The sequence below is a fragment of the Bufo gargarizans genome, chromosome 6, assembly GCF_014858855.1.
Source record: "Bufo gargarizans isolate SCDJY-AF-19 chromosome 6, ASM1485885v1, whole genome shotgun sequence".
Lineage (NCBI taxonomy): Eukaryota > Metazoa > Chordata > Amphibia > Anura > Bufonidae > Bufo > Bufo gargarizans.
Window position 1 is genome coordinate 83918667 of NC_058085.1, and position 21291 is coordinate 83939957.

At 46.5% G+C, this 21291-nt stretch overlaps 1 protein-coding gene across 2 annotated transcripts; it reads left to right on the forward strand.

The window, feature by feature from the left end:
* Positions 1-12362: 12362 nt before the first annotated feature.
* On the forward strand, positions 12363-20005 carry TGIF2 (TGFB induced factor homeobox 2). 2 transcript variants are annotated; one of them, XM_044299366.1, is made up of 3 exons: positions 12363-12395; positions 16285-16520; positions 18486-20005. In XM_044299366.1, the coding sequence occupies exons 1-3, from the start codon at positions 12377-12379 to the stop codon at positions 18732-18734; spliced, it is 504 nt and encodes a 167-aa protein (XP_044155301.1). In that variant the 5' UTR covers positions 12363-12376; the 3' UTR covers positions 18735-20005. The 2 variants fall into 2 exon arrangements, with proteins under 2 accessions (XP_044155301.1, XP_044155302.1); XM_044299367.1 differs by lacking the exon at positions 12363-12395 and adding an exon at positions 12775-12877.
* Positions 20006-21291: the final 1286 nt, after the last annotated feature.

Genomic DNA, 21291 nt, shown 5'->3' on the forward strand with positions numbered 1-21291 from the left:
TGTAAACTAATGACAACATCCCCTTTAAGAAAACCGATATATTGAGTTTAACCTCATTTAACTCCCTGTAGAGTAGATTCACAAATAGGTTCTAAATGATGTTATTGGGGACCTTTGCCTATTTAGTTGTATTTCTTTACATCTGCAGTTTTTGGTGTTAATTTTATGTTAGTTAAAAGTCTATAGGAAAACGTGATTTTATGTTACTTAGGGCTCCTGCACACGAACGTGTGCCGGCTGGGCCCGTATTGTGGCCCTCAAACAGGGGGTCCGCAATATACGGGCCCCGGCTGTTTTTAAACCGCATCACGGATGCAGACCCATGCACTTGAGTGGGTATACAATCCAGAATGTCAGTGCAGAGGGTCTCTGTCTGTGCCTCCGCACCACAAAAAAGTAGTGCATGCACTACTTTTTTGCGGTGCGGACAGATCACGGACCCATTCGAGTTGAATGGGTCTGGATCCATCTGCGGAATCCGCACGGATGTTGCCCGTGCTGGGGACTGCAAATTTGGGTCCTCAACACAGCCGATCAACGGCCGTGTGCATGAGGCCTTAGGTGGTGTTTTTTGGCGGCTTTCTGGCAACTTGACATTTTCTCTAAAGGGAAAAAAAAAATCACAAGAAGTGGTTCACACAATCATCCAGAGAGTTCTGCAAAAAGTTAATGCGGTGTGGAAAAAAACACTAGCGATTTCTATGGCTTTTTTATTTACTGCTTCGAAACATCATATTTTGGTGTGTGCAAAGAAAAAAAAAGTCTGACTTTTGCAGCGGATTATTTTTGCAGCCTTCATAAAGTATTTTGTGTTATTTTTGTCCAAATAGTTTGAGCACACACAATTTTTAATGGAGTTTTTTGCATGCCTTGCATGTTTATATAGAAAGAATGTAACGTCACGTCCTCTGTAGAACAGTATGCCAAAAAATGCATTGGTAAAAAAAAAAAAAAAGGCATGCAAAAATGTCATTAATGAAGCGCACACTGACAAGTTTGTTTTTTCAAACAGGGCAAAAATAACAATGGATGTCTGAGGAACAAAAATTGACAAAAGAAAAGTAAGACACTGCTGATCCAAAAAACGGACCTCTAGTTTCAAAATACGCCCCTGCCAGCAGAGTACAGCTCTTGGTTGTTTCCAGCAGTCCCATAGAAAAAGAATGGAGCTGCAGGGCACATACTTGGCCCGTTCTTGCCATAAGTGAGGGTACCAGCGTCAAGCTTCATTCACACATCCGTGTCCGTGCTGAAATCTGTGAGCAGGTGGTTAGTGATGCATCCGTGAAGGATCCGTGTTGGGTCCTTGTGTCCGTTTTTTGCTGTACGTGTTGCATGCTTTGAAAAATAATTTTCAAAGCATCTCTTCTTAATGATCCGTGAAATGCGGATGGCATCCGTGGTTTTCATGGACTATAATGAATGGATCTGTGAACACAGACAAAATAGAGCAGGGATCCGTGCTAAAAACACTGATGTGTGAATACACACATTAAATGAATGGGAACGTGTGCTGTCCGTGGAGAACACGTACAGCACACGTCTGTGGAACACTGACGTGTGAATGAGGCTTTAGACCCCCAACGATCGGTCAGCTGTCCCCCTCTCCTGTAGACAGGGGATAACTTTCATACTTGGCACAATCCTTTTAATGATATCTATTACATCTAATGTACTACAAGGACTGAGAACGTTACTGTTTTGCATTCATTTTTATTTGTTTATTTATTTTTTTGTTTATTTTACATTGTATGTTTACCAATTATTGTATAATTTCAGACATTTGAGGAAACATCCACACAAGATGGATACATTGTTGATTTTCCGCAGGGTATCTGCTGGAGTTCTGCCGCAGCAGATTTTGTAATGGAATTCATTGTCTTAATGCTGCATTGCAAGGAATGACCATACGGAAAAGCCTCACCAAAAACAAACATGCTGCGGATTTACAATTCATCCATTTTGCTGCTATTGTGTTACATTTTGAATTTTCTGCATGTGTGCTGCCCGTTGCCGTATTGCGGGCCGCATTTGCGGATCCGCAATACACGGGCACCGTTCCGTGGCCATTCCGCATGCATTTCAATGGGTCCGCAAATCCAGAGATGCGGAACGGAAGAACGGAAAGGAACACTACGGAGTTCTTTTTTGGGGTTCCGTGCTTCCGCACCGCAAAAAGATAGAACTTGTTCTATCTTTTTACGGAATGGAAGGATCGCAGACCCGTGACCTCCTGACGAAGCTGAGGCGAAACGCGCGTCGAGGTTCCTAGCATGTCCCGTGCCTGCTGCCTTTACCCTCCATCATGTCTTATGGTATGCCCTAACTTTCTATCTGCTATCCACAGATGAGCTCCCTCATATCCTTTATAATAAGGCTTGGTGAGTGTGGTCTCACTTATATTTGTATTTTCTTCCCTTGCATTGCTAGACTCTAGTGGCTGAGATTCATCTGGTGGTTATGCACCAGGGTGACAATCACATTAACTAACATTAGATTAGTCATATTTTATGTGCTATTGTATTGTGAATCACCCTGCTGCATATTATTGGTATTCTTGATATGTGTTCCATCTGTTGGCGGGTAGCAGTGACACCGGCCAGTGGATTGCGGCATCCGTTTTTTCTGCTGATTTTTCATACTCTTTTTTTGTCATCTCTAATATTTTAGTAATCATGATATGTCTATTATAATTAAATAAAGTATATATTTTTTGAATACATTGGGCATTCTTTTGTTGTTTGTTCAACAACATTATAGGTTTATATGGTTGTCTCTTCCCTGCCCTAAATTACAGTTTTAGGCCCCATGCACACGGCCGTGGAACCGCGGCCTGGATCCCTCCTGAGAGCAGGAGCGCACGGCGTCACTGGTTGCTATGACGCCGTGCGCTCCCTGCTGCCGCCGCAATACAGTAATACACTGGTATGATCTATACCAGTGTATTACTGTTCTGTGCTGGCAGCAGGGAGCGCACGGCGTCATAGTAACCAGTGACGCCGTGCGCTCCTGCTCTCAGGAGGGATCCAGGCCGCGGTTCCACGGCCCGCACACGGCCGTGAAACACAGCCGTGTGCATGGGGCCTTATATTGAGGCTTTTTTGTTTGGTTCTCCATTGAAGTGAATGGGTCTGCGATCCCCATGTGCCTGCCCCACGGACTGTGCATTGCAGTCCGCAATTTGCGGTCCACAGCATGGGCTTCGTGTGGACGAGCCCTAATTTTGGAAAAATCTGGAAAGCCTGTGGCCGTACCTGGAAAAGGAGCAGGTCAGAAGCAAGAAGGGACCTTGCTGAGCAAGTATGGAAACGCATGTAATCTGAACAGTCCATGCAAATGAACTGTAATTCATATGGATCACAGTCAAGATTTCTTTTCATTGAAAGAATGGGACATCGGCAACTCATTACCATTATAAACACGGGTGGGTTCTGCAGATATTATCGCTAAAGAGACCCTCCAGAGAACAAACCCAATAGTGGACATCTCACTTATGTCTCAACAGAATGCCATTTTATTTGACATGAACCCCCCACCCCCCCTACCCCCGCTCTGTCAAATGGAGTGGGCAAAGGACAGTGTGGGGGGTGAGATGTCACAAAATGTAGCCACAGGAAGCTGTGTTACTAAAGGGGGAAAGCCTCTCTCCTATCAGCCACAGTGTCAGGTTTCATGCACTCTGCACTAGGGCTATTATATAGTGGGAGGTGGACAAAGGGGGGGATTCTGTTTTTTGAAAGAATTTGGGCTCTAGATCTCCTGGCCAGAGAAAACCAGTCAGTCTGGGTGGTGGAGGGGCAAGTGATAACCCTGAGGAGACAAGGATATGCCTTAACCCCTGCACTGCCAGCTGCCCATCTAACTTACCATAATGTACTCAAGTCATTGCAAAGAGTGCGGGGAACACAGTCCTCCTGTAATACTAGTAATTACTACTATTAGTGGTAATAAAAACGCATCACTAAGGGCTCATGCACATGACAGTATGTATTTTGGGGTCTGCAAAACACAGATCCGCAAAAAAAAAAAAATAAATACGGGTGACATCCATGTGACGTCTAAGTTTTTTGCGGATCCTAGTTCGCGAAATGGACAAGAATAATACATGTTCTATTTTTTTTTGCGGAACAGACTTGCAGACATACGGATACGAAATGCACACAGAGTCATTTCCGTTTTTTTTTCCGGCCCCATTTAAATGAATGGTTCCGCATAAAAATGGAATGGACAAAAAATACATTCGTGTGCATGAGCCCTAAGAGTTCGGCTGCGCGCTGATCTTGGTCACGTGACTAAGGGTCGCAGTGGGATTGCATTGTAGCGATGACATGATAGAAATGAGTGGGGTCGCAATGAGATACATACACTTGTCTCGACTGCAGAATTGCAATACTGGGGTCACGGTCGTAGCAAATCTGCAAGTTGCATTGCGACCCCGTTTATTTATATACACTATGATCCCACTGCGATCCTTGGGCACACGATGCGTATTACGTGCACAGAGCGTAATCCGGTACCAGCAAAGTGTATGAGATGAGAGAAATCTCATGTACATTTTGCTTTTTTTCTTCTGTGTGGAAATTGACTTTTTCAATGGAAGGGTGAGCTCTGCTGAAAATCCGCATCAAGATAGCAATTATGTATTGCAGAAACGCACAGAAATCTGCATGTAAATTCGTGCAGATTTTCTGCACATTACCATGCACTGCTGTGCAAGCGCCCTTAGGTGACAGTGACACAATCAGGATTCCTGATGCAGGATTTAGGAGTGGATCCTAAAAGGAGAGAAAGTGTAAAAGACAGATAGAACTTCTCTTTTTTTTTATCACTCCTGGTGCGGCTTCCAAAACTGCATCAGTAAACCTGACCGTGTGGCCGTACCCTAAGAATCAGGGCTCTAAAATAGCCTTACATAGAATGGGAAAAATGAATGACAGTCACTGACAACAGCTTCCAGCACAAAGCTCAGCGCTTACAGGCTTCAGCGCCCACTGGTTTCATTGGGGTGACGTCACATGTACAGCTACCTCTTTGGAAACGACAGGTAGAGAACCCCTTTTCTACAGGTCAATGGTGCTCCCAGTGCCAGATGCACATTATGGGGGTCATTTATTAAACAGAAATACGCCTATATTAGCTGTATTTCAGCACAGGTTGCAGAGCAAAGGTCCTTTGCGCTGCAACCTGTGACTTCTCCCCTCTCACGCCAGGTCTAAATAAGTGGGCATGGTGCGGGTGGGGAACCACCCTGCTTTAGGAGTAGAAAATGGTCTAAGGCCTCTTGCACACGAATGTTGTGCATCCGTTCCGAGAATTGGGGACCGCATTTTGTGGTCCCCAATGAACGGGCAACGTCCGTTCGGCGGCCGGGACTGATTGAGACCCATTCCACTTGAATGGGTCCGTGATCCGTCCACACCGCAAAAAAATAGCAGTTCTATATTTTTGCGGTGCAGAGGCACAGACAGAAACACCACGGAAGCGTGGGGTTCCGCAGCTCCGGATTGGGGACCCATTCACTTGGGGAGCACGTGGCAACGGCCGTGTACATGAGGCCTAAACCTGATGATGCAGAGTTAGGCTACTTTCACACTAGCGTTCGTCGGTCCGCTCGTGAGCTCCGTTTGAAGGGGCTCACGAGCGGACCCGAACGCAGCCGTCCAGCCCTGATGCAGTCTGAATGGATGCAGATCCGCTCAGACTGCATCAGTCTGGCGGCGTTCAGCCTCCGCTCCGCTCGCCTCCGCACGGACAGGCGGACAGCTGAACGCTGCTTGCAGCGTTCGGGTGTCCGCCTGGCCGTGCGGAGGCGTGCGGATCCGTGCGGATCCGTCCAGACTTACAATGTAAGTCAATGGGGACGGATCCGTTTGAAGATGCCACAATATGGCTCAATCTTCAGGCGGATCCGTCCCCCATTGACTTTACATTGAAAGTCTGGACGGATCCGTACGAGGCTATTTTCACACTTAGCTTTTATATGATAAAATAATGCAGACGGATCCGTTCTGAACGGAGCCTCCGTCTGCATTATTATGATCGGATCCGTTCAGAACGGATCCGATCGAACGCTAGTGTGAAAGTAGCCTTAAAGTACCAGTAAAATAAACTATTTAGTGGATCTGTGCGGCCATTCAGCAAAATTCCAAAACATGTCCTCTTCTGGTCCTCATGGTGGATGACAATAGCCCTTTGTATTGATAGGAATGAGATAAATGCAGATAAAAGGTATGAGTATTTTGTTGCTTACGTCCATGTGCATGAGGCCTAAAGATACTAAAATCATAGCTAACTCATAGACTCCATGGGCTGTTCGTAGCACAGAGCTATAGGCATTGTGTGTGCCGCAGTGTGATGCCTCCCTACGGCGGCACATTCTCATCTAGAAGCCGTACCTGTAGGAGAGAATGGGAGACATTTACTAACTTTGCTATACTTTGGGGCCAAAAAAAAGTTGCAAGACACGGGCACCGTCCCGTGGCCATTCCGCGTCACGGATGACGACCCATTCATTTCAATGGGTCTGCAAATCCGGAGATGCAGAACGGAAGAACGGAACGGAACACAACAGAAGCACTACGGAGTAGAACTTGCTCTATCTTTTTGCGGAACGGAAGGATCGCGGACCCATTCAAGTGAATGGGTCTGCGATCCCCAAGCCCTTATGATGAGGTACACACCTTGTTATAAATTAGGCGCTACCTCCGGCAGTGCAGGGGCTATCAAAGACCGGCATTAAAAAGCCAGTCATTGATAAATGACCCTCAGTATCTTATAATGTAGCATCTAATGGAGAATGCCATAATTCTCTTCTGTCTCATTGTGCATGAATCCTCTGTATGAAATCAGAGCGGGCACCAGTAGTACCAGCTACTATGCACTGTTGGTTCATGGCCCCTGGTATATCTGGGACGGTGGCTGTGGGGTAGGAAGGGTGTCTGTATATAGATGCAAATCCATGGGTAGGGATCGGTGTATGTATGCCCTCCATACGGACTAGTGAAGGTATTCAGACTATCTTCACCCCTAAGGTCTGGTCCCCCAGGGCCTAATTATTAACCCTCAGCACTACATGTCCTGGTTTTTTTAAAGCCATAATTGTACAGAACCATATAGTTACTGGAGCTACTGCTCCCATTGCTCCCAGTGTTCCCAAATGACGTATGTCACGCTGTGACAGGAAGGTGACGCGAACCAACTCTAGTAAAACATTAATCTGAACGTATTACTCAAAGGGTACAGAGCATAAAAGAGCATTGTGGTTAGGGGTCTGCAAACAAAGTAGATAGCTGAGAAATGTGTGGAGTAAGGCGGTCTGCACATCATGTCTGTCATAACTGAAGAAGCATGTGGCTCACTATGTATCAACCTTATCTCAAAGTGCACACTAACCCCCCCTGTGGCCCTGCAAAAAAACTAGAACATGACCTCTTCTTGTCCGTTTTACGGACAAGGATAACACTGTTCTATTAGGAGCCAGCCCTTCCGGTCCGCAAAATGTGGAACGCACATGGCCGGTATCCATGTTTTATTCATCGCTATGGGAGTTCAGAAAATAGCTGACCGGACGCGCTTGGCTTTTTTCGGAAGTCCCACAGCAGTGAAAAGAGAGCGCTCAGGGCAAGCGGCGACACCTCTCCATTCACTGCTATGGGACTGCTGGACATGGCTAAGCCGCCACATGCACGGGTGCCCTCTGTTCATTCGAGGGGCTCTGTTAACCTGGCGATATGCCATCAATGTCCCAGTCCCAAGGGGCACGTATATACGTACAGGTGTTACATTTCCTATGCAGTTGTTCAGAATTATTGTTATACTATTTATGTTTTAATGTATTATGAGAGATAAGAAATTGATTGTATGGGGGGGGGGGGGGTCTTTTGCAATAACATTTATGATTTATTACTTTCCCAATATGTGGATAGCACTAACATACTCCGCAGCAATGTCCATGGACTGTCTGGAAAATAGCAGATAAACCTTATGTCCACAGTCGGACAGGTAAAGGATTTTCTGCCGTGCAAAATGATCTCGCAGGGGCCCCGGTGACAGATGCCAAAGAGCAGACACACACACAAACATCTTGTCTGGCCTAATGGTAGAGAATGGGTTAATTTCCTATCTTTTCTAAAGGAATCTGCTCTGCTAATCCTTTCAGTGAAGAGACTTTTTGTCATTCAATGACTAACAAATGGGCCCCCATCCCCCTAAGCGCTGCCCTGTAGATCCTGACTTTTCCACTACCTGGTGTTATCTGCTGCTTCTGCTCTCCATATCTACACTGTACTGTCCCTGTATACCACTAGCGGATCCGCAATACACAGGCGCTGTTCCGTGGGCATTCCGCATCACGGATGCGGACCCATTCACTTCAATCGGTCCGCAAATCCGGAGATGCGGAATGGAACCCCGGAACGGAACCCTACGGAAGCACTATGCTTCCATGGGGTTTCGTCCCGTACTTCCGTTCCGCAAAAAGGTAGAACATGTCCTATCTTTTTGCTATCCACTGCGGCTGCCCCACGGACTGTGCTCGTGCATTGCGGCCCGCATTTTGCACGACCACTGGGCACACACGCCCGTGAGAAAGAGGCCTAAACCACTGGGTACGGCTACACGGTAACACTGGCTGCGTGACAGCTGGTCGCGGCCAGGATAGCAGAGTAGAGGTGATCCCATAGAAATGTGTGGGATTGTAGCGCAAGCTGCAAAAAATCCAGCAGTTAGGGCTCATTCACACGAACATATTATTTTTTCAATTTCTGTGCCTTTTTTTTTTTTTTGGCAATCCCTATGTGGTTCCATTCACTTCAATGGGTCCGCTTAAAAAAAATGAATTTACTCAGTGTGGATTCCGTATCAATATGGCTGTTCTGCAAAAAAAATAGAACATGTCCTATTATTGTCCGTATTACGGACATGGATAGGACTGTTCTATTAGGGGCCTGTTGTTCTGTTCTGTAATATACAGAATACACACGCGGCTGGTATTTGTGTGCATGAGACCTAAGTGTTGGATTTTTTGCAACTTGCTCGGCGATCTCATTCAGTTCTAGGGGATCTCCGCTACTCTGTGATCCTGGTCGCGACCAGTGTCGCCGTTTATCCGTACCCTTATTGTGTCAGAAACGAACCCACCCCAGAATCTTCTTATACTCTAGTGATCCTGCATAAAACTCACCAAAAACACCACTAAAAGTGCTAAAAAGCCACAAAATAGCTGTGTAAATGCATCCCACGGGTGCGCTCACATGTGGCGGATATGCCGCAGACTTTCCAGTAACTTTATGGGAACACAATTATGAAGAATCTTCTAGGAAATAGTCCTGTTTATTTAATAATCTGCATTTGTTCGTAAAACTACTACTACTGTGTGATGGAGAACACCCGGAAAAACCAGGATGTCAGAGCCTCAACCTTCACACTCCGGTATGAACCCAGGAATGTGCCCCGAACCTGACACCAACATGTTGTTGCAATTATAGGGACCAGTCCATGTACTTCCAGTGACTTGCTTCAGTATACTGCCTGCACAAATGGTCACTCCCAGGCCACTACCACACGGTCAGTATTTGGTCAGTATTTCCAAACCAAGACCAGGAGTGGTCCAAAACATGGAAGAGGCACAAATCTTTCCATGGTCTTGGCTTCCAACTAGTGATGCAAAATACTGATCCAATGCTCAGTGGGGCACATTGACTACGTCGGTCTTAGTTCCCCCTTGCGTGCCCCTCGTCATAAATTAGGTGCATATGTGGCAGTCCTTCCGCCTGGCATAAAAACTACACTAGCCCCCTGGCTGGTGTCATTTTTTGTTCAACATTTACGCAAGTACACGGCCGTTGGGTGTTTTGCGGTCCGCAAATTGCTAATCTGTTAAACATGGATTCCGGCCTTGTGCGTTTTGCAGAACGGATGGCCCCTAATAGAACAGTCCTATCCTTGTCCGTAAAACGGACAAGTAGAGGACATGTTCTATTTTTTTTGGTGTAAATTTGCTAGGAATGGAGTCCCGGCCCCTGACATGCTAGGGCCCCGTCCCCCTCCCGCCCAGTGAGTGGACACAGAGTAAAACCGGCGGTGTGATGGAATATTGTCGTGTGGCAAGTTCAAAAGGGGACTTGCAACTATTTTACGCTTAAATAGTCGCAAGTTCGTTAGTAAATGTGCCCCGGTATGTGAAGGTGACCTATATAAGATGCTCAATACTCTGCAAACCAGCAACTTCATCAACCCCAGACGAAAGCTGTTCTGGCCGAAACGTTCATTGGCGTGGACGGCATCTCTGTGGTCGCTGTTTATGGGTTAGTATTAGTATTGTATAGTTCTCATTTAGGGTACTTTCACATTAGCGTTTTTCTTTTCCGATATTGAGTTCCGTCCTAGGGGCTCAATACCGGGATAAAACTGATCAGTTTTACCCTAATGCATTCTGGATGGAGAGCAATCCGTTCAGGATGCATCAGTTCAGTCCCTCTTACGTTTTTTGGGCAGTAGAAAATACAACAGCATGCTGCAGTTTTCTCTCCGGCCAAAAATCCTGAACACTTGCCGGCATTAATTTCCATTGAAATGCATTAATGCCGGATCCGGCCCCAAGTGTTCCGGCAAAACGGATCAGTTTTTGCAGTCTGCGCATGCGCAGACCTTTAAAAAGGAGGAAAAAATAAATACCGGATCCGTTTTTTTCCGGATGACAATCGGAAAGACGGATCCAGTATTGTAATGCATTTGTGAGACGGGTCCGGATCCGTCTCACAAGTGCATCCGTTTGCTGAATCCTCTTCCGCGAGTGCGAAAGTACCCTTAGACATTGCACTATGCACTTTGTTATGTTTTCATTGATACGTAGCATTTGTTTGGGGTTCATGTCGGTAGTAGATTCACCCTATATGTGTGTATGATGAGGACCCAAGCGTGGACTCTTCTTATTTTGAGGCTTCGTGCACACGACCATATTTTGCATCCTTGCCTGATCTGACATTTTTCGGGGTTGCACATGGGGCCATCCATTTCTATAGGTCTGCAATAGGCTGATGTCATCCATTCTGCTAATTATTGTCTGTGTCCTACTCTTGTCCATATTGAGAACTAGAACAGTCCTTTCTAGTGACGGGAGTGAGAAAAATGCAGGACTGCACACGGAAGCTGTGTGTCCGTGGTTGGACTGCTATATGGACACGGTCGTGTGCACGGGGCCTACCTGTGAAGTTTTACATAAAATAATACTCTTAGCACGGACTTTTCTCTATGGGTTGGGTTTAGGATGCTATATGTACTATAGCACTGTGACTATACTTTTATATGCTATTAGTATTTCTTCCAAACCGTGTCAATTGTATATTTATCGTGGATGTCTTCTGACATGTTTCGCTTAAAAGGCTGAAAATTTGTCTAAAATGCTGGTAGGAATCAGGAGGGGGATCTGAATAGGATGAATATCAGGATGTGGAATCTGTCACGAGGGATGTTCAGAGGCGTCACTGGGTGTCTCATTGGTGAAGGTGGATTTAGATGTGCAGATTATAGGGAATGAACGTTCCTGACAATCTGCCCGTGTAAAGGTGCCACCGGTCACCCGATGAACGCGCAAACCGCCCGTTCGTGAGATGAAACAGTCATTCATGCAGATAGTACTAACTAAACAGCCTCTGCTGCCCAGAAACAAAGCAGCTGTATGAGGATGAGCTATGGCAGTGATGCCCAACCTGCGGCCCTCCAGATGTTGTAAAACTACGACTCCCATCAATGCCTGTTGTAGGTAACTATAGACTGTCCAAGCATGCTGGGAGTTATAGTTTTGCAACAGCTTGAGGACTGCAGGTTGCTACAAGATCAATAGAAAATGCTCCCTGAAAAAAAAAAACACGCCACAAAAACCGAAGGCGCCCAAAATAAATACAAGCCCTAACCCTGACACATCCTTTATTTGCTCCAGAGCTGCCTTCATGACAGAAAAAAATGACTAGAAATCGTCCCCTCTCACCACATGGAGAAAAAAAAGTACAATTAGCCCGAGCTATGACGCCACGTGACCCAGGCGTGAGAGGAAGCCCCTTTTGTGGCGGGAATCCCTGGCTCCCCCCCTCCCTGGCGCACGAGGGGTTAAGGCGCGCGCACATCGGTTCAAATAGAGTTAATTAAATACGAATAGAAGTTTCATTCACAAGACAACAAGTGACAGAAACCTGACTCTGTCTACAGACCCCGCCCCCTCCTGGAAAGCGAAGGCCAATCACAGCGAGGCATTCAAATAACACCCCGCCCCTTGCGAATGGAAGCAGGAGAGGGAGCTGCTATATCTGTCACCTAACGTCCTGGAGGAGGCAGCTGGACACTGACCGCGACCCACACCTGGACCACCGGGGACCCCGACATGAGCCACGTCCTCGCAGGTAAGTCCTGGCCCTGGCGGCGGGTGCCTCTCCCTGCTCAGCCCCGGTGGCGTTTTCTAGCTGTTAAAGGGGCATGGCGTTTCTGGTGCGTTTCTTAGCGAAAAGCTATTTATTTATTTTTTGGGGAATTTGGAATTTTTTTTAATTATTTATTTTTTTGCAATTTTGTATCATTTTGTCAGCAGTCGCATAGTCTCTGTCTGATAACGGGGGGCGATAGATTGCAGATAGAGAGGGGGCCTGAGTGTGAACAAAGACCACCCAGCGAAGTTTGCGGCCTGGGACGTCTCCCTACCTGCCCCCGGGCCGGGGGGCTGTGCTCGGAGTGACAGCTGCAGGGGGAGGAGGAGGAGGGAGACTCGCACAAGTTCCTGTTTCTCTTTGAAACAAAGAAGCAGTCTGTCAGTGAGGAGAAGTTTACTTTCCGGGGGACCCCTGCCCCCCACGTCCTGCAGGTCCCCCCGGTACCAGGGAGGTGGTCGGTAAGTGTAGTTAGGGGGGCCTGGGGTATAATGGGGGGGCCCGCCGCTGCTGCTGTCCCGGGCCATGTGCTTGTTTCTTTGTTCCCTCCGATCCCTGGAACTTTAACTCCGCGGCTTTAAATCCGTGTTGCTGAAGTACTCCTGTGCTGCTGTGGCCCCCGTGTGTGATCTGGGGCTGCAGATGCCTTCCCACCAGGTAGGTCCTGTGTCCACATGCCCCGTGCACGTACACAGCCCACCTCCCCCATCTTTAGAGGAGGGGGATCCATTTGCTCTGTCCTGAGTCTGTGGTGGGAAGGCCCTTGTTCTGCTTGTTTTGGAGGGAGAAGGGGCTTTCTTCTCGGCTGGGGGGCTTCTGTCTATTGTCTGCTGGGCTCACCATTGTTTTGGAGGCTCATCCTCTATAGAAGTTTGGGTGACGCTGGAGGTTGAGCAGAAAGTTACAGTAACATAAAAAACATACAAAAAAAAACCTCCCATGAAGTGACAGTGGTGTGAACAGGGCTTTATGTGGTTATGTATTGTCAGCCATGCGGTGCATGCAGGGCTTGGGCTAAGCTCACATGGAGGGTTTATTTTTTTATTTAATTTTTTTCTGTAATAAAATTATGCAGATTTTTATTTATTTTCTTGCATATATATATATATATATATATATATATATATATATATATATATATATATATTTATAATTTATATTTAAAAAAAAATACTATTGTATTGCATAGTACTATGTGTAAATGGTCAACCATGGGGTGCATGCAGATCTTTGGCCTCTGTACGCAGTTTTATTTAATTATTATTCTGACACTTTTTTAATGTAGTTTTTGACATGGCTTCTGATCCTGCCCATTTCAATGGGGGCCCTTAGGACATCAAGAATGGACTATAGGTGGCCGTACACATAAGATTAAAGTCATCTGGAATGGCTGTTTGGGAAAACGCAAATTTGTGGTTTCAAGTTCTGCGTACAGGGTTTGGGTTATCTAAGAATTCCATTATGGATTCCTCTACCACGGACCATAACTTGTGGTCCGTGGTAACGGAATCCATAATGAAATCCTTAGATAACCCGAACCTTGTACGCCGAACTTGAAACCACAAATTCGCTCAACACTAGTCGCCATGCTGGAGAACTGCATGTTGATGGTGTTATAAAAAACGGACCCCCTAGATGGGCAGTCTAGCTGGTGGGATCGTTCATACGATCAGTATCTCCCATAGTTGGCCAGCTTTAGGCCTCTTTCACACTTGCGTTGTCCGGATCCGGCGTGTACTCCACTTGCCGGAATTACACGCCGGATCCGGAAAAACGCAAGTGTACTGAAAGCATTTGAAGACGGATCCGTCTTCAAAATGCTTTCAGTGTTACTATGGCAGCCAGGGCTCTATTAAAGTCCTGGTTGCCATAGTAGCAGTGGGGAGCGGGGGAGCGGTATACTTGCCATCCGTGCGGCTCCCGGGGCGCTCCAGAATGACATCAGAGCGCCCCATGCGCATGGATGACGTGTCCATGCGATCACGTGATCCATGCGCTTGGGGCGCCCTGACGTCACTCTGGAGCGCCTGGGAGCCGCACGGACGGTAAGTATGCTGCTCCCCGCTCCCCGCTCCCCACTGCACTTTACCATGGCTGCCAGGACTTTAGCGTCCCGGCAGCCATGGTAACAATTGAGACAAAGCTAAACGTCGCATCCGGCAATGCGCCGAAACGACGTTTAGCTTAAGGCCGGATCCGGATCAATGCCTTTCAATGGGCATTCATTCCGGATCCGGCCTTGCGGCAAGTGTTCCGGATTTTTGGCCGGAGCAAAAAGCGCAGCATGCTGCGCTATTTGCTGCGGCCAAAAAACTTTCCGTTCCGGAACGGAAGACATCCTGATGCATCCTGAAGGACGGACTGTCCATTCAGAATGCATTAGGAAAATCCTGACCAGTATTCTTCCGGCATAGAGCCCCGACGACGGAACTCTATGCCGGAAGACAATAACGCAGGTGTGAAAGAGCCCTTAGAGTACTTTCACACTTGCGTTATTCTTTTCCAGCATTGAGTTCCGTCCTAGGGGCTCAATACCGGAAAAGAACTGATCAGTTTTATCCTAATGCATTCTGAATGGAGAGCAATCCGTTCAGGGTGCATCAGGATGTCTTCAGTTCAGTCATTTTGACTGATCAGGACGGAGATAATACCGCAGCATGCTACAGTTTTATCTCTAGACAAATTTCCGGAACACTTGCCGGAATGCCAGATTTTTTTCCCATTGAAATGCATTAATGGCAAGTGTTCCGGCAAAACGAATCCAGCATTGCGGTCTGCGCATGCTCGGACCATAAAAAAAAAATACTGGATCCGTTTTTCCGGATGACACCGGAGAGATGAATCCGGCATTTCAATCCATTTGTCAGATGGGTCAGTATTCTGATCCGTCTGACAAATGCCATCAGTTGGCATGCGTTTTGACAGATCCGGCGACAGAACTGCCTGCCAGAATCCTCTGCCGCAAGTGACAGTAGCCTTAGTCTTTTTCATGCTGGTATTTTTTTTATTTTTTCCAGCGACATGTAAATTTAAGGGGCTGTCTAATCTTGAACAATGATCACCAGGATATGCCATCAATCTCATAGGTGCAGGTTCCTCCTCTGGGACCCCCTCCTATATCTCCAAAGGGGGCCCCCCAAAGTGAAGAGAGCAGTCGTGCTTGCGTGGCCCCCCCCCCCCCTCCATCCACCTTTTGGCTATTTCCATCACTCCCATAGCGGTGAATGGAGCAGTGGCGACGCTTACGTGGTGTGCTCTCCATTCACCGTGATAGGACTTCTGAAGAAGCTTGCTTCATAGTAATGAACGTAAGAACGGCTGTGCGGTGAGCTTTCCTTCACTTTGGGGATAGGAGCAGGCGCCAGACGTGGTACCCACACCTATCTGACATTGATGGCATATGGTAGGGGTGGTGGTTTTCCCATTGAAATCAATGGAGATGACTTGGGAGCGGAGTCTGAGCCAAAATCCACGTACCCAAGGTTAAGTCAATTTGTGCAGATAAAATGCACAAATTGGAAGGGATCCTACTGGAACGATTGACTCCATGTGTCCAGACTGAACAACCCTTTTAAGTGACTCCCTCTGTTTGATGTGGGGGAGGGGTGCTGGACACAAGGAGAGGTGACAAGAGGAATGTGCTAATGAAACAAAAGGTGAATGGGCTTCTTCCCGGAGTGACTATCCTTATGCGTGGAGGATGAGCACTTCACGTGGAGCCCCTCACACTCCCTGCAGGCAGCCCTTTGGAGGGCTAAGCTGAGCTCCTGTGGTGTCCTTGTCACGGCCGGTAGATGGTCCTGCTTCTACCCTCTGTACAGTACCTACCATTTGTCTGTATTCCAACCAGTGTGTTTTTTCCTCACAGAACCCGCCATGATGGAGGAGATGGAACCCATCCATCAGACTGACAGTGACGCCGGAGAAGATGACAGCAGCGTGGAAATGGAAGTACCCGGTGCCAAGAGGAAGCGCCGAGGGAATCTGCCAAAAGAGTCTGTGAAAATCCTGCGTGACTGGTTATATGAACATCGACACAACGCTTACCCATCGGAAGCAGAGAAAACCGTCTTATCAGGACAGACGCAACTCACCGTGCTGCAGGTACAACCCCAAATGTCCTATACCAGTAGTGGCTATGTTCTAGCTGGTGGGTCCTCCGGTTAGGATGCACTTGTTTTCTGATGGGATTCTTCTATCTTTAGCTGTTTGCTAAGGCTACTTTCACACTTGCGGCAGAGTGATCCGGCAAGCAGTTCCGTCGCCGCAACTGCCTGCCGGGACCGGCAATCTGCATGCAAACAGACAGCATTTGTAGATGGGTCAGGATGCGGATCCATCTTACAAATGCATTGCAAGAACGCATCCATCTTTCCGGAGAAATGGATCCGTTATATATATGGTCGACGCATGCACAGACCGGAAGGACGGATCCGGCATTTTCTTTTATGGTCTGAGCATGCGCAGACCGCAATGCTGGATCCGTTTTGCCAGAACACTTGGCATTAATGCATTTTAATGGGAAAAAATCTGGCATTCCGGCAAGTGTTCCGGAATTTTGTCCGGAGATAAAACCGTAACATGCTGCGGAACTATCTCCGTCCTGAAAAGGCAAAATGACTGAACTGAAGACATCCTGATGCACCCTGAACGGATTGCTCTCCATTCAGAATGCATGGGGATATGCCGGATCAGTTCTTTTCCGGTATAGAGCCCCTAGGACGGAACTCAGTGCTAGTGTGAAAGTACCCTAACCTAGCTACTACACGTGCTGTACAATGGTCGGGCATGAAGCCTTCCGCATTACAGAACCTCATTGAGATACATATTTTTTTATTTTATTTTTTTTCTCATACGTGGTCCGTGGAGCATGCACTACTTTGGTGCGTTTAGCTGATCCATTGCATAGAAAACTGATAACTGTTTTTTATAGACTCCTATTCTGACCGTGGATGCAACATGGTCAAAGTATTTGCATCCTCAAAACGGACACAGACGTGTGTCTATGCAACGAATAACCCCATTTTATAGGGAATGGGTTATTGGTATAAGACCTATTGTTTGAACTGCATTTTTATTTTTATTTTTTTTGTTTTTAAACTATGAATTTTTGATGGTTTTTAATTTTCTATGTTAATATCTATTTCTACAAAACCCATAGAATCCCACAGTTTGTGCACTGGCCTCACTTCTTGGTCTGTACAGATCATATTACTGCAATTATCAGCTTATTACTGGCAGGATTAGAATGACAGATAACACCTATAGATAAAAATAAAATAAAAACAGGTTCCATCGTTTACAATAGGTGATATCACAGCTTATGGCTCCCTCCTGAACTCTGCTCAGGTCACAGAGCGTGCCTAGAAAACTCTCTCATAGAAGGCGATGCGGTCTCCTCCTGACCATCGGGTCTAGGGCCCATGGGGCTGCCGTAAAGCAATTCTCTAAATGCTGTTAAGAACGGCTCAGGACAGATTGGCCCCCCCCCCCCCATAACCTTGTTAAGGAAATAGAATAAAAACAGAATGGGTCTGTATCCATCTGTGGAATCCACACAGATTAACCGTTGCAGTCCCTAATGCATGAAACGGCCATGTGCATGAGCCCTAAGGCTGCCCATTTACCATACCATCCACCAGCAGGATCCATAGGTGGCGGCTACACCTAGACATGCAGTCTGTTACATTATAGCCTGCATAGGGGGCCCAGTTACCGGCTGTGTTGGGGCAACTTATGGCCAGTTTCACATGTGCAGTCTGGGAAATGAGGTCTGTGCACTTGATGCATTTTACCGGACCGGGCGTGGCTCGGCTAACTCAAACTCGGAGCATCACAGTGATTTATGATGCTGTGAGTTCCAGCCTGACTGTGGGCCTACTGTCCCATAATCGCATGATGCGGTGACTACAGGACAGTAGACACGCGGATGAACCATGGTCGGCCGTTAATGGACCGTATTTTTCAGATATTGCACATGCCAGTGTGAAACTGGCCTTAGGATAATAGTGGTGTGATATATATCTGTAGGACTTCTCGCTCAGCTGACCTTGTTCCTCTCTTCTGTAGATCTGCAACTGGTTTATCAATGCCCGTCGGAGGATCCTGCCTGACATGCTCCGTAAGGATGGAAAGGACCCTAATCAGTATACGATCTCTCGAAAGGGAAATAAGACCCCTGAGCCTCCTGCTCCTGTTCATCACACGCCAATCGAAATCCCTTCAATGAAACCACTCGAGTTCTCCTCGATAACACACATGGAGCACCCGAAACATTCCCAGTATGCTCGGTGGTCCCCCCCATGGCTGCCGGCATGATGCCTCTCCTGTACCCCTTCAGACATCCCATCCATGCTGTCGCTACAGTAAGTCACGACCTCATCATGCAGAAAGTGGCCCCCGCCATGAAAGCCGAAGAAGGTGGCTCCCCTGCAGAACTGCCCAACAAACGTCTTTGCCACTCCACAGACGAGCTCGGACAAACTCCTTCTTCTGTCTCTCCCCCTTGCTTTATCGAAGGTGCAAAAATCAGCAGATTGCAGATCCTGGCACATGTCGCCACCCAGTGCATAGCGGAAATGGAAGCCGAGGAGGCCAGGCGCGAGGCCGCTAGATGTGCTCTCAACGCCCTTCAAGATTCCTTCTCCAAGGGCCACATAAAGATTGAACAGATGTAACGCTCGTGCCTCTTTTACGCAGCTACATAAGGAGTCCATGTGCTTCCTTGAGTTTTTTGTTTTTTTTTCCTTTTCTTTTTTATAAGAATGCATTGATTACCTCAAGGAAAGGCTGGACCAAGATGGAACCTATCCATTTCCGTGTCTGCAAAGAATGCACAAACCCTCATCCCGTGTGGGGGCTCTTTGCAATGAGATAATATAGCAGGTCATATATGTGTAATTTTTTATTTTTATGGACTTCCAGTACTTACTGTTTACATTTTGTATTGAATCCCCAGCTGCTTTTTCTGTAGTTGGAATGGATATAGGGGCGAAGAGGCACCTTGGGACACTACAGGTGGGGTGGCCATATTCTGTGAGCCCTCACAGCATCGTGTTTTGCAAGTATGCTGCTACCCCCCTCTGCACTTTATTGGTCACATTGACCAGAGGTCACTCGGCAATGTAGAAGATCACTACGGCTGGCATTCGGAGTAGGTCACTCGCACAGGACTATAGTACAACCTTCTCTGACTCGCCCAGCGTCCTTGGCATACGTTGCCGCTTGAATTATTAGTCAAGTGTTTGATGGGGAGGAGGGGGCGACTCATTCTCCATAACTGAGCTTCCTATCTTTACACTGCTTATTCGTGTGTGTATATATATATTTTTTTTTCCTCTAAACTTTTACTTTTTTGGAAACTGTGAATGTTCATTACTGTTCTGTGACCACAAAGTGTTCATTATTTACCCGGCTAAAAAAATGTAATATTTTTTTTTTTTTGGGTAACTTTGTGACGGTTGGCAGCCTGAAGTCATGTACATTTTGGTCTGCGGGCACCGGCCGTGTGCTCACCTCCTCACGGCTGTGGACCCATTCACTTAAATGGATCAGCAGTCCGGTGTGGCATGGAAGCACTACGGCATGCTTCTGTGGGGTTTCTGTTTGTGCCTCTGCACCGCAAAAAAATAGAACTTTTTTTTAATTTTTTTTTTTTTTTGCAGTGCGGACGGATCACGAACCCATTCCAGCTGAATGGGTCTGGATCCGTCGTGGCAGCCGCACGGATGGTGCCTGTGCATTGGGGACCCAATTGCTGTCCCCAATGCACGGAATGGCCGAACGACGGCCGTTTGCAGGAGGCCTTAGTAAGTGGAGAGAAAAAAATAATAACAAATAGCAAAAAAAACCCCACAGTATTACCTGTAACCATGTGCCATTTATTTTCAGAGATGCCCAAAGTAATGCCTGCACATAATGCCTCTCCTAAGGCAAAATATAAAATCTTAATTTTATAAAGCGATGCTTAGACTTTTAATGTATTTGTTTTATCTTGTATGAATAGTTTCTAGGATAACCACTAGATGGCGTGATACTTACACAAACTATTTTTTATTTTTTCTCCCCATGCTGACTCTCTACAGTATTTATTTAAGAGAGCGGTATCGTGTACCTCTGTATCTGGACCCCCCCCCCTCCTTTTATTTTATTTTTAAAAATATACATACTATATAACGGGTAACAAGTGGAGAAATCCAACAGTTTTAAGCTAGCGGCTACAATTTTCCGACCATGTCCGTATTTTTATATTTTTAGCGCCAGACAACACTCTGCATTTAGAAGCCTGTCTATTTGTGCAATTTTCCGTGTTATATTGTGAGTGGAGTAGCGGACTTCTATAAATGATGAATTTTTCCCATGTGCACGTCTTGGATGTGTGAAAACATGAACTACAAATCTTACTTTTTATGAAATAAATGTATATTTTTAGGTTTGTATATTTGTAAGAGAAAACGCCTTTGCAAGTGTCTTAAATGGTTTCCAAAGGTCTTTAAATATCAGATTTTTTTGCGAGTAGTTGGATGAAATGTACGTATCCCTTTGGACTTGACCAGCGTTTCCCACTCTGCTGTAGACGATTAGATGGAAAATTGTATTTTATTGATCTTAATGTCTTCAGAAAACACAGTCTGCGCCTCCTCCGGTTCTCTAAGTCGAGATCTGATATTTCGGTATTCTCAGCTACTTTAGTTAGTTATTTTAAAATTACAGCCTGTCTTCAGACACCGCGGGAAACCGTTTTTCTGTACATCACCTGTGTGGGCAATTCTTGAGCACTTTTGAAGCAAGGGGCTAGAGATACACCCACAAGAAACTGCTCAGTCATGGGGTGAATGAGAAGTGGCTGCATTTACCATTTCAATACTGAATGTGT